The sequence below is a fragment of the Melopsittacus undulatus genome, chromosome 10 (genome assembly GCF_012275295.1).
Source record: "Melopsittacus undulatus isolate bMelUnd1 chromosome 10, bMelUnd1.mat.Z, whole genome shotgun sequence".
Lineage (NCBI taxonomy): Eukaryota > Metazoa > Chordata > Aves > Psittaciformes > Psittaculidae > Melopsittacus > Melopsittacus undulatus.
Genome location: NC_047536.1, coordinates 19,651,332 through 19,665,366, shown reverse-complemented (window position 1 = coordinate 19,665,366; position 14,035 = coordinate 19,651,332). Strand labels below are relative to the sequence as shown.

At 52.8% G+C, this 14,035-nt stretch overlaps 1 protein-coding gene across 1 annotated transcript; it reads left to right on the top strand.

Moving 5' to 3' along the window:
• Positions 1-1,244: 1,244 nt before the first annotated feature.
• SLC32A1 (solute carrier family 32 member 1) lies at positions 1,245-3,680 on the top strand. The gene is made up of 2 exons (XM_005147506.2): positions 1,245-1,703; positions 2,343-3,680. Exons 1-2 carry the CDS (start codon positions 1,326-1,328, stop codon positions 3,528-3,530), a joined length of 1,566 nt encoding a protein of 521 aa, XP_005147563.2. The 5' UTR covers positions 1,245-1,325; the 3' UTR covers positions 3,531-3,680.
• Positions 3,681-14,035: the final 10,355 nt, after the last annotated feature.

The window sequence follows — 14,035 nt, the reverse complement described above, 5'->3', positions numbered from 1 at the left end:
GTAGCTTAAAAAGATTTTTTTTTTTTTTGCCTTGCAAAGCAGCAAAAGAAACACAGATTCCCCTCAACCCGATGAACATCTGTTTGGTTTTTATTCTAAATAACGAATCACACGGTCTCCCGGCCGTAGAGGGGGCCGGGTTGTCACATACAGTACCCCAAAATGCCAATGCTCCACCGGCTACCCTGTGCTGATCGTTGTCACAGCACAGGACGGGGAGTTCTCGTTGCCATTGTTCGCTCTGTTGCCTGCTCACCTCGGAAATATTTTAAATAAAATAAAAATACGGTCAGGCTTTTTCATTACAAAAAAAGTATCGGTGTTTGTGAGCAAAACGAAAATATCGGTATTTATTTTAAAGGAAGGAGACTCTCTACATGAGGTGGGAGTGCCGTTTGAAGGCAGCAATGCAGCCCCGCCGGTGCGGGTCGGCGGGCAGAGTCGCCCGGCTGCGAGCACCGAACGGGAGTGGGAACCCGGTATCGGAGCCAACGGATCAGACGAATCGTTCTCTGGAGCTGAGCCCTGCTCATTGCCAGCGAATTTCCCCACGCTCCGCAGCCGCGGCCGGACTCAGTGCGCAAGGCTATGCCCAAGCTCCGAAGGGGCCGCGGGTTTTGGCAGGGTGAAAAAAGAAAGGGGAGGGGTTGTGAGGGGGGAAATTTCGTTAGGAACCGGCGCCGAGCCGTTTGTTCGCCTCGTTAATGGGCACCTTTTGTTTCTTCGTGGGGAAGGGGCTCGTGACGCTGTTGTGGGGTAGGGTGTAGGGCTAAGCGTGGGGCAGGGTGGGCAGCGCAGGGGCTGAGGCGCAGGAGGGGGATCTGCGCTGCGGCGCTGCTGGCCCGGCGGGGGAGGAGGGTGCGGGGGGGCCGGGCTTGGCCAGGGCGCTGGTACCTCCCCCAGAAATGCAGCAATTCTCCCCCCTCTCCCTCTCCGCGAGGTGGGCACACTGCGATGGAGATGCTGTGCGCTCTGCCAGGGACTTGCGCTGCCCGTCTGGTGACAGCCGCCAGCTGCTGAAAGACCACCCCATCCATCCGGGCCCGGCTCGACCCCCCGATCCCGCCGCGGGGCCCGGCGGAGCGGCGCGGAGCAGCGCTGAGGGGCGCGGGGCGGACCCGCAGCTGCCGGCCGCGGTGTCATGCCCCTGGGCAGCCCGGCGGGGCACTGCTCGCACCACACCGGTACGCGGGGGTAGCGGCTCTCAGCAGTCCCCGCTGCTGCCAACCCTCGCCAGACGCTGAGGCCCTGTCTGCCGGCCCGCCGCTTGCCCGCCCCGTCGGGTCTGTCCTTCATCAAACAGCGGCGTGGTCCGACAGCCCACCATGGCCACTCTCCTCCGCAGCAAGCTTTCCAACGTGGCCACCTCTGTGTCCAACAAGTCCCAGGCAAAGATGAGTGGTATGTTCGCAAGGATGGGCTTCCAGGCTGCCACCGACGAGGAGGCGGTGGGGTTTGCCCACTGCGACGATCTGGACATGGAGCATCGACAGGGGCTGCAGATGGACATCCTCAAGTCCGACAGCGGCGAGGAGGGCGCCGAGCCACCCTTGGAAGGGGACATCCACTACCAGCGGGACGGCACGGGGCCTCTACCGCCTTCCGCCATGAAAGAGGTGGATGGCTGCCCAGAGCTTTCAGGGCAGGGCAAGCCCAAGATCACAGCTTGGGAGGCAGGATGGAATGTCACCAACGCCATCCAGGTACGACCACGGGCACCGCAGAGAGCTCCCATTCCCACTTCTGCCATCTCCTTCCTCTTTCCACCCCCCCCCCCCCCCCCCCGTGCCGGGCTGATGGCAAACCTGCCTCAGGGGAAAGGGGGGAAAAACAGGGTGTTAAAAAGATAAGTAAAAGGAAAGGGAAACCCCAACCCCGGGCCTCTGCTTTGTCCCCCACCCTGGAATGGAGCACAGAGCCAGGGAGGGGATGCACAGCCCCAAGCCCTGTCTCTGCAGCAGGTTTGCTCCAGCATGGAGGAACCTCAGGTGTGTGTGGAACCACAGAGGGATGGGTTCATGTCTGGCTCCTCTGTGGGTCCCTGGCTTTGGGCTCTTGGTTCACTGAGAGGGTAGAGATTGGTATTGGGGTGAAGCCAGAGTGCCAAAACTGTGCTCCAGGGTGGGATTGTGCAGGTAGGACTGTGCAGGTGCTACATCAGAGAGAAGGGGGCTCTGCAATGATGTGTGGCTGTCAGTGCATGGCGTGACTGTGTGACCAGCTGCGTGGGTGCAATGATGAAGTGAGACAGTGATGATGCGTGTGACTGCAACTGTGCCACTGTTTGTGCCCAATGCCCTCTGCAAGATGAGCAACACGATTTCCATTTTGTCTCTTTTTAGGGGATGTTTGTGCTGGGCCTGCCCTATGCCATCCTTCATGGTGGATACCTGGGACTCTTTCTGATCATTTTTGCTGCAGTGGTTTGCTGCTACACAGGGAAAATCCTTATTGCCTGTCTTTATGAAGAGAATGAGGATGGAGAGATAGTCAGGGTGAGAGACTCCTATGTGGATATAGCAAATGCATGCTGTGCACCCCGCTTCCCCACCCTTGGAGGCAGGATTGTAAACGTGGCTCAGATTATTGAACTGGTTATGACCTGCATTCTCTATGTGGTGGTCAGTGGCAACCTGATGTACAACAGCTTTCCTAACCTGCCAGTCTCTCAGAAGTCATGGTCCATCATTGCCACGGCAGTGCTCCTGCCTTGTGCGTTCTTGAAGAACCTCAAGGCAGTCTCCAAGTTCAGCTTGCTCTGCACATTGGCACATTTTGTGATCAACATCTTGGTGATTGCCTACTGCCTCTCCAGGGCACGCGACTGGGCCTGGGACAAAGTCAAGTTTTACATTGATGTAAAGAAGTTTCCCATCTCCATTGGCATTATTGTCTTCAGCTACACCTCTCAGATCTTTCTGCCTTCCCTGGAGGGGAATATGCAGAACCCCAAGGAGTTTCACTGCATGATGAACTGGACTCACATAGCAGCTTGCATCCTTAAGGGACTCTTTGCCTTGGTTGCCTATCTGACCTGGGCTGATGAGACCAAGGAAGTCATTACAGACAACTTGCCATCCACCATAAGGGCAGTAGTCAATATTTTCCTGGTGGCCAAAGCCTTGCTCTCATACCCCTTGCCATTCTTTGCTGCTGTGGAAGTCCTGGAGCGGTCCCTTTTCCAAGATGGAAATAGGGCATTTTTTCCCAACTGCTATGGGGGTGATGGGCGGCTCAAATCCTGGGGACTCACCCTCAGATGTGCCCTGGTAGTATTCACCCTGCTCATGGCTATCTATGTCCCACATTTTGCCCTCTTGATGGGTCTTACTGGGAGCCTCACAGGTGCAGGGCTCTGTTTCCTGCTCCCTAGTCTTTTCCACCTTAAACTCTTGTGGAGGAAGCTTTTGTGGCACCATGTCTTCTTTGATGTTGCTATCTTTGTTATAGGTGGCATCTGCAGTGTCTCTGGGTTCATCCACTCTTTGGAAGGCCTCATAGAGGCCTTCAGAACCAACACTGAAGACTAAAGAGGGGCCAGAGTTGGTTGCTGTAAGAGAATCTCATTGAACATCTGCATAGTCAAATAATTCTACATCCCTTTAATGGAAAGAGTCATTATTTTCGTTACGTGCATCCAACAAATTCTATGTTATAGAATCTGCAAATTAAAGGAAATAAGAACACATGGTAAATGCTCCATTCCTGGTAGTGTTCAAGGCCAGTCTGGACAGAGCCTTGGGCAACATAGTCTAGGGTGAGGTGTCCATGGCCATGGCAGGGGGGTCCTTTCCAACCTTAACTATTCTATGATTCTATGAAAGTATTTGCCCTTCTGTCTTTTAAAATAAGCTAAGATTTAGATATATTTTTTTTGTTATTTAGGATTTTTTTGAAGGGAATTATCTGATTCCCCACCCCCATCTCCTCACTCATTGCCTGAAGCTTGGCCACCCAAAAAGGACCTGTTTGGAAACAGCTGCAGCTTTCAATACTTACAGATATGCAATTCAGTGTTTCAGGAGCTGAAACACAGGTGCCGATCCAGTTGGATTGGGTTACTGCGCTCATGGATGGAAGTAAACCAGCATGGGTGCTGGGAGCAGAGACCTTCATTCTGCATGGTGTGAGATGGACGTAGGTGAGAGCTAGATGGTCTGACCAGCCCAAAAAGCCCAAGCAGCAGCTGCTAAGCAGCAATGCCAGTTACCTGCCTTGTTTACAGCATAGTTACATGGATGTCAGGACTGCTTAATTCTTCCATCCAAATCCCCATCAAGGAACGGCACTTCCCATCAATTACAATGTTTTGCCTCTGGCTGGAATCTTGGAGTCCACTTCTTGGTGACTTTTGTTTCATTTTGTTTTAACAATTGCATTTCTAAATTATGAAAAGTTAAAAATATATATATCTATATTGTTGGATTTGACATTGTTCAGGATACAGGAACAAACCAATTCATTCTGTGCAATCTACCAGATCTGTGGAGCTGTTTCCAATGTATGTGTGGTGTCATTGTGGTAAATAAGACGAAAAATGTATAGCAGAAAAAAAAACCAACAAATCTATCTTTAACATATAATGTGATACATAAATATATGGAACAATAAAGAGCAGACATAGTCTGTGAGGCTGGCCTGGTTCATGGGGCCTGGGAAGATGGGCAGGGCAGATAAGGTTCAGCCTCCTCACCCACTCACATTGGTGACACCTGAGGGGCACCAATGGTGAGATTAAGCTGTTTGCAAGAGGCAGGACATGTACATTTTGGGAAGAGGTGGTCCTAAAGATGGGGAGCTGTTTTCAGCCCCTCCCTCCCTTCTCCCCAGCTTTGCTTTACCTGGTAGCTCAGACTCCCAGGGATAGATGGAGTTTGCAGATGTACCTCAAGATTTTTGTTCTTGTAAAAGAGGGACCCACCAAAACAAAACAAATGCAATGGGGAAGGGTGGGATAAATGAAATAACGAGCTGGGGTACCTCCTGCCTTGAACTAAACTCACTCTGTGATCAAAACCCCCCCGATTTACACCAGTTTAAAAGCCAGAACCATTAATTTGCTGCCCACCCTTTGCCGCTGCCCAGCAGGGATGAAGACGGGGGTACCCACGGCCCTGCTACCTCATCTCAGGCAAAGCCAGGGCCCCGGGGGTCTCCTCTTACTGTCCCAAATCATATTGAGCCCCAATATGAGCTGCATGGTCCGTGTCTGCTACCCTCCCCCCCCCCCCGAAACCAGCTCCGCATTGCAGTACTGGGGTGTGGGGATGTTGGCAGCAAAGGGTGTGCAAGCGGGGGGGATGTCCCTCCCCGGAATAAAACCAGCATTTTGGGCGGTTTCCTGGGCAGCCTACAAAAGGGAAGCGCAGGGGAACTGCGGAGTTTATTCCGTGTTGGGGCCACGGGTGGGTGTGGGCGGCATCTGGGTCGGTTAGCCGTATTTCCCTCCTTGCCGGCTCCCTTTCCTGGGGTATCCAGTTGTGCCACATCCCCATCACCCTCATCCCCATCCCCACTCCTGTCCCTACCCCCATGCCCACCCCTAGCCCCACCCTCACGTTGATCCCGCCCGTCCCTGTCCGGCGTCGGGGTTACCCGCAGCCGAACCGGCGCTGCCGGGGGGTTCCGCCCGCGGCGGGGCAGCGCCCTCACCAGACAGCGCTGTCCGTACAAGCAGCCAGCCCGCAACGCAGCCGGTGGAGCTGCGACAGGGGCTGCTTCCTCACGGGTGCCGCTGCTTTCCCCCGAGGCTCTGCTCTCTGCTCCAGCTCTGTTTTCTCCAGCGGGTGCTAGGAAGGGACCAGCATGGGAGGACACCCAGTCCCCCTTCTCCCCGAGATAACCCCTCAGATCCTGGGAGTAAGCAGAGAGCTGGGGAGCCCGGGCAGGTTACCACATGCCTCTGCACATCTGTGGTTCCCAGCTGCTTTGCATGCAGTGGTTGTAGGGTCCTGTCCTCTCCGTGCTCCTCACTCGGGCTGCAGGCCTGCTGCCATGCCGCATTGTAGCACAGCTCTGCTTGCCTCTCCTCGTAGGCAACTGTGAGATGCTCAGTGACCAACCTGACCCTCATCTTCGTGCTTTTCAGGGACTGACGGTTCTCTGGTTCAAGGCACAAGATGATGGAAACTGTTTTACGAAGCTGTAATTTGGCAGAGGTTTTAAACCTAGTCCAACACTTTTTTCCCCTTGTGAACAGAACTGGCTTCCTGCTTGGAATGTACTGGGGGCTGTAAGGTGATTTGTGCCTTTTCTGTGACAGTGGAGGAAAGTCAGGGCAGTCAAGGGCTCCTTGCTCCTGTCCTCAGCCCCAGCAAGAGCACCCCAAATCTCCAAGTCCTGCCGAGGCACAGCCTAGCCCCTGCTTCCCAGGAAGCAGCAATGCTGCCTGACTGGTGGGGCTCTGCGAGGCATTTCTGACTCCCCTGTGATGCCTGGCAGCTGGCTGCATGGGTCCCAGGGATGAAACAGCATCCCAGCGCCTGCCTCACTGGAGCTGTGGCAAAGCCAGCGATTACCCAGAGAGCTCTAGTGGGCTTTGTCTTGCTGTCAGTTCTGCTCAAGTGCTTCCCTCTGTGTTCCTGCTGGGTGACAAGGCATACTCACAGCTGACATGCGACAAGCTTGTAAAACGAGCCTGCTCAGCAAGCCTGAGCAATAAGCTGATGCTTTGTCCTCCAAATTTGTCCGTGGCTGTTGGTGCAACCCTTGTGACTTGGGCTTGAAATATAGGAAGCCCCCTTCAGCCTGCTGCAGCAGTGTTTGGATGCTATGCTGATGCCACTGAAAGCCTACACGAACCTAGTGCTGTGGGAGATGGGCAGCCGTTGAAGTGGGGGATGCAGCAGAAGGGGCAAAATAAATCCCAAACCAGCAGCAGGTTTAATTTGCACAAAGCAGTATGATGTCTGATCTCAGTTCTAAATGGCTTTTGTCTGCAGCTTTGTAGCTCCTGGTCATGTGCTACAGCAATCCTCTAAACCTCATTCTGAAACCAAGACAAAGGCCCTCTCTGCACTAGCAGGGAACAGATTTGTTTATCTCTCTGTGTCTTTACGGACCTCTGTTTGTGTTCATTCCCAAAGACGCCAGGGTAATATCCAATCTCTGTTATCCTCAAGCGCCCGCACGGCTGTGCCACCCAGTGGGACTGACGGTACAAGCTGGAGCGAGGTGAGGTCTGAGACAGCTCCTCTCTGCGTGTTGTCACTGGGAATGGGGTTCACAGAGGGACAGGTATGGTTCTGCCTTATTCCCACACACATGGAGCCAGAGACCTTGGTTGCGGCTGTCTTGGCTGAATGAACCTTGAATGCTCCAAATCATGTATTCCAAAATGTTTCAGAAAATTTTATGTTGATGGCAGCATGTTGTGGTTTAAGCCCAGCCATAAATCAGACCATGCAGTCTCTCTCTCACTTCCCCCCCCCCCCCACTCCCAGAGGGATGGGGAGGAGAATCAAAAGAATGTAACTCCCAGCAGTTGACATAAGAGCAGTCCAGTAACTAAGGTATAACACAAATCACTGCTGCTACCACCAATAATAATAATGATAAGGAAAATAACAAGGGAAGAGAATACAACCGCTCACCGCCCACCAATGGATACCCAGCCTGACCAAGCAGTGATCTAGCCCTTCTGGGTAACTGCCCCCAGTTTATATACTGGCCATGATGTGCTGTGGTATGGAATACCTGTTTGGCTAGTTTGGATCAGGTGTGCTGTCTCTGCTTCCTCCTGGCTTCCCCTCCTCCCTGGCTGAGCATGAGACTCAGAAAGTCCTTGGTCAGAGTAAACATTACTGAGCAATAACTAAAAACATCGGCGTTATCAGCGCTATTCCCAGGCTGAAAGTCAAAATCACAGCATTGTACTAGTTACTAAGAAGGAGAAAAAATGACTGCTACTGCTGAACCCAGGACACAGCATCAATCATAGAATTCCAGATTGGTTTGTGTTGGAGTGGATCCTAAAGCTCATCCAGATCCAACCCCTGCCACGGGCAGGGACACCTTTCACTGGAGCAGCTTGCTTCAAGCCCCTGTGTCCAACCTGGCCTTGAACACTGCCAGGGATGGGGCAGCCACAGCTGCTCTGGGCACCCTGTGCCAGTGCCTCAGCATCCTCACAGGGAAGAGCTTCTGCCTAAGAGCTCATCTCAGTCTCCCCTGTTCTGGCAGGTTCAAGCCATTCCCCTTGGCCTGTCCCTACAGGCCCTTGTCCCAAGCCTGTCTCCAGGTTTCCTGCAGCCCCTTTAGGCACTGGAGCTGCTCTGAGGTCTCCCCTTCAGGAGCCTTCTCTTGTCCAGGCTGCCCCAGCCCAGCTCTCTCAGCCTGGCTCTAGAGCAGAGCTGCTCCAGCCCTATGAAGTCACTAGATCTGCCCCAGATGCAGTGCTGCCAGGGGACAAGGCTCCACCTCACTCAGCTCCTTCCTTCGCTGCCAAGATCTGCAGCTTGCTGGTGGATCAGCACTGGGTCATGTCCACATCCAGGAGGTGTTGCTGGCATTTGGGAGGAGTTACCTCTGCTAGGACTTGGCATGTGACTTGGCACAGCCTCCAGGGAACTGAGCACTTTGTTCTGACCCGTTGCACTTCCCCACTGGCCAGCTGCCTTCTAATCCCCCCAGGAAGGGATTTCCTGTCCCACCCCAGCTCCCCGTGCAGCAAGCAGTGGCAGGGTAATCATTTACTTCCGACTACAAACCACTCCTGTGGACTTTTCCTTCGACCTTCAGACTGAATCGCCAAAATAAAAACAAGAGGAGGGAGAGGGTGCTGGTACCCACTGCTTCCCGAGCTGGAGCGTGGCAGTGCCCGCCAGCCCTGCTGCCGCAGCCCTGGAGTCTCCTCACGCCTCGCTCCCTGCAGGTAATGCTGGTTTGCTTTCTCTGGGATGATCTTTCAGTGACTTTTTGTGACCTTACATTCTCTCAGTGATTTCCTGAGCCCCTCTGAGAAAAGCAGAGTTTTTGTAAATGATGTAGGGACAGGCCAAGGGGAATGGCTTTAATCTGCCAGAACAGGGGAGACTTAGATGAGCTCTTAGGCAGAAGCTCTTCCCTGCGAGGGTGCTGAGGCACTGGCACAAGGTGCCCAGAGAAGCTGTGGCTGCCCCATCCCTGGCAGTGTTCAAGGCCAGGTTGCGCAGCAAGCTGCTCCAGTGGAAGGTGTCCCTGTCTGTGGCAGGGGTTGGAGCTGGAGGAGCTTCCAGGTCCCTTCCAACCCAAACCAGTCTGGGATTCTGTGATGCATTCCTTGTTGCCAGGGACTTATCTGGCCAGCAGAAGAGCTGCTCCCAGGGATCCTGGGTCAGGGTCTGAGGGGCTTTGGATTCACTCAGCTGTGGGTTTGTTTCACAGCTATGGAGGAATCCAAAGAGATCAGCAGCCTTCTTGTTCCCCCTGAAAATATTATACTAGGTGGAAGGGTTCCTTGCAGTAACTGTGCTTCCCCAGGCACAGTTTCCATCACAAGGAGCTTTCATCACCCTGCTTGTGTCTAAAGTCCCACATAGGCTCACTGGGGAGCAGCTTAGGCTGCACTGGGCTTTTGCTGACAGCACACAGAAAGGTTTGCTTTGAGGAATTTCAGGTTGCTTTGGCTGTGTTGTGTGTCCCTGGTTCCATCCCTGTGGCCAGGCTGGGCCTGGTGAAACTGAAGGGTACTGTACTCAGCATCCTTCTAGCTGGGCATCCCCAGAGGCTGCTCCTGCTCAGTGCCAGAGTATGAGAACAGAGATGAGCTCAGCAGATTCCAGCACGGATCTCTTGCACTTGCACAGGGACTGACAGATCCTGACAATGCCTTGAGTGATGTTTGGCCATTTTTGACTGGGCTGCTCACTGGATCCAGTATATATAGCTCAGCTGGAGACAGTCTCCAGCTGTGTCAGCATCAGTTGCAGGTTTTGCAATTAGGATAAAGAGGGTTGAAAACATGCATGTTGTGCAGAGGAGCTGGAGCCAGCAGGTCTCAATGGGGTGGGATGGGGATGGAGTGGTGCACAGGGGAGGCATTCCCAGGACACTTTGCCCACCAGCTTTCCTAACAAACCCAGCACTGTGCCAGCAGTGAGGGGCCTGGTTTCAGGCAGTGCAGCTCTCCCAGACATCTCTGAGCTGCTAAGCCCTGCTCAATCCAGCCAGGAAACCATCACAGTCCTTGTCCCCACCAGGCTGGTCACACTCAGGGCTTAAGCTGCAGATGACATTCCTGAGCATGCACCCTGCATCAGACTGACCAGCGCTGCATGAGAAAAGAGGTGCTCATCCCCCCCAAACAGGTGGGTTTTTAAGAAGGGCTCTAAAACATAGGCTGTGATATGTCCAGGAGAGGGGAAGAAGCAGAACTGCATCTTCCCCAAGCACAAGGCTGGCCAGGCAGCAGAGGAAGTGTCCCTTAGAGTCAGGTTGCTTCCAACTGTGTGTTATTTATTCACTGAGACTGTGCTTACACATAAAAAACACACAGAAGCAAGAAAGTCTCAGACAACTAATTTAATGGCAGTAATATCGGTAATTTATTCCTCTGAAGACATGAAGGCTTTAAAGAAGAGTGGTAATATCCTTCCACATTCATATTTGTAGAAACAGAAGCACAGAAAGTTGCAAGAATTGCTCAAAGCCACTTTAGCTACTTTGAAATACAAACCTGATCCTGAGCAGCTTCCTCTTGGCTCTTTTTATCAAAACAGGGGAAACATCCCAGCGCCCATGTGGAGCTCTTTGGCAAAATGAAGGGCAGCGCCTGAGGCAAAGCCCAGTCAAGGCCTTGGGAAACAGAGAAAAATGTAGAGAGGACAAAAAATTAAAAAAGGAAAAGGAGACATCAGTTTGATAAGTGGATCGCTCAGTGGATAAAGAACTGGCTGGATGGCTGCATGCAAAGAGTTGTGGCCATTGGCTCAATGTCCAGCTGGAGACCAGTGGTGCTCCTTGGGGATCGGTGTTGGGACCGGTCTTGTTTAACGTCTTTGTCGGTGCCATGGACAGTGGGATTGAGTGCACCCTCAGCAAGTTTGCCGATGACATCAAGCTGTGTGGTTCAGTTGATACGCTAGAGGGAAGGAATGCCATCCAGAGGGACCTTGACACACTTGTGAGGTGGGCAGATACCAATCTTATGAAGTTTAACCATGCCAAGTGCAAGGTCCTGCACCGGGGTTGGAGCAATCCCAGGCACAGCTCCAAGCTGGGCAGAGACGAGATTCAGAGCAGCCCTGCAGAGAAGTACTTGAGAGTGTTGGTCAATGAGAAAATGAACATGAGCCAGCTTCAGTGCACGCTCACAGCCCAAAAAGCCAATTGTATCCTGGGCTGCATCAAAAGGAGTGTGACCAGCAGGTCGAAGGAGGTGATCCTGCCCTTCTACTCTGCTCTCATGAGACCTCACTTGGAGTATTGTGTGCAGTTCTGGTGTCCCCAACATAAAAAAGACATGGAGCTGTTGGAACAAGTCCAGAACAGGCCACAAGGATGATCAGGGGACTGGAGCACCTCCAGTATGGAGACAGGTTGAGAACACTGGGGTTGTTCAGCCTGGAGAAGAGAAGGCTGTGTGGAGACCTCAGAGCAGCTTCCAGTGTCTGAAGGGGGCCTACAGGATGCTGGTGAGGGACTATTCATTAGGGACTGTAGTGATAGGGCAAGGGGTAACAGATTCAAACTGAAACAGGGGAAGTTTAGATTGGTTATAAGGAAGAAGTTCTTCCCTGTGAGGGTGGTGAGGCACTGGAATGGGTTGCCCAAGGAGGTTGTGAATGCGCCATCCCTGGCAGTGTTCAAGGCCAGCCTGGACAGAGCCTTGGGTGACATGGTTTAGTGTGAGGTGTCCCTGCCCATGGCAGGGGGGTTGGAACTGGATGATCTTAAGGTCCTTTCCAACCCTAACTATTCTATGATTCTATAAAAAAGAAAAAACTTCAAAGAACCCCCGAGGTCACCAGCAGTCTGTTTAGTCTTTCATGAATCCTCTTAAGAAATAGGCTCTGACCTACAAGGACTATCTTATCCTTATCCTATCCTATTCTTTACCCAGCAGAGATAACTGAGTAGCCAAACATTTCAGGTCACCTTTCACTGCAGGTTGATGGAAATTTGCTTTGTGCTCTCTAGAGAAATATTTGTTTTAATCTTATTTGGACCTTCCCCTGCAATTCCAATTGCTCAGGACTGTGTGGTTCCACTTCAGTGATACTTTTATGATTATGGTTATGGGTATTCCTAGATAAGGAGATTAAGATAGTACTTATTTCCCTATAAAATAGCATATTTGCATAGCATATAAAGGATTATAATAGAGAGAGAAGAGTGCCTCTCGCATGTAGAGACGATGGACCTGTTGACAGTGGATGTGTCCTGCCCCACAGAAGCTGTGTCTTCCCCAGAGTGAGTGGCACTGGCCCAGGCTCAGGTGGTGGGGATCACAGAGCTCTCTGCCCTGTGCAGAGCTTGGGGCAGTGAAGACAGCTTTCCTCCCTTGAGGGGAAAAGGAAAATGTTTCCAAGCACAGGCCATGGCTGGAGGTTCTGAACTATGACAGTTCAGCTGAAAAATCACCTTTCTGTAGCCTTGCTCTCACCATGACCTGATCAAGTCCAGTACAGGCAGAACACTTGCACAGAAGGTCTTAAATTGCCTGGGAGCTGCTCATCACCACTGAGCCTAGGTCCAGCAGGGGTTTTCCTGGCATAGACATGTTGTCTGGAATCAGGGGACACCATCCTGCACAGAAGACCAACAAGACCAGCAGGTCTCTGGTTTCACTGGAGTTGTTTAGTTTTGTTCAGGATCGTGCAGCTGGGCAGGAGAACGGGCCAGGGTCAGTCCTGGTGGAATGGGTGCACAGCTAGGAATGTGTGCCTGCATACCTGTATAATGCATGTGCCCTGCAAGCGCTCTGAACTTCAGCAGCCCCTTGTGTTGGCACTGATGTGTCCTGCTGTGAGCAAGTGACAAGAGTGGCTGCAGGCTGCTGCTGGCTATGGCCATGGGTGCACAGGGGCTAGGTGAGAGGGAAGGCTTCACCTCATGCATGTGGGGAGGGCTGCTCAGATGGGCAGCATGCTGGAGGCTAACCCTGATCACCACAGAGCTGCTGCGAGGGCTGGAGCAGCTCTGATCTGGAGCCAGGCTGAGAGAGCTGGGCTGGGGCAGCCTGGACAAGAGAAGGCTCCTGAAGGGGAGACCTCAGAGCAGCTCCAGTGCCTAAAGGGGCTGCAGGAAACCTGGAGACGGGCTTGGGACAAGGGCCTGTAGGGACAGGCCAAGGGGAATGGCTTGAACCTGCCAGAACAGGGGAGACTGAGATGAGCTCTTAGGCAGAAGCTCTTCCCTGGGAGGATGCTGAGGCACTGGCACATGGTGCCCAGAGCAGCTGTGGCTGCCCCATCCCTGGCAGTGTTTAAGGCCAGGTTGGACACAGGGGCTTGGAGCAAGCTGCTCCAGTGGAAGGTGTCCCTGTCTTTGGCAGGGTTTGGAACTGGATGAGCTTTAGGGTCCCTTCAACCCAAACCATTCTATGATTTTACATGATTCTATCTGTTCCACTCAGGTCCTCCATCACAGGGAAAACTGCTTGCCCAGGACACCTCTCCAGGTAGTTATAGAGATCTCCAAGGCACAGCCTTCTGCAGCTGCCCCAGGCATCTGATGGCATCTGATGTTAAATGTCCAGGTGAGGAGCTGTCCTACGCTGGGGATTTACTGGTGACCCATGTCTTCCTGTGCTTCCAGAGAATGTCTTCTCTTGTGCGAGGGAGCCTCCGATGCCAGGGCAGTGACTCTGGGTACAAGGAAGATGAATTGGGTCTCAGCTCCTCAAAAGCATCAAACCCCCAAATCCTTTTCCGAGAGCAGAAATCTGCGAATTCAACAGTTGCAGGGTAAATTTCTTCAACTGAACAAAAGTCAATCAATCAGCCAGTACCACCCAGTCCTCTCCCAGTGCCCTCCATCCCAAAGCACTTTCCAGATGAGTACAAGGATAGGGGCATCAGGGTGGTGGTGGAGCACAGGTGATATCCACCAGGCT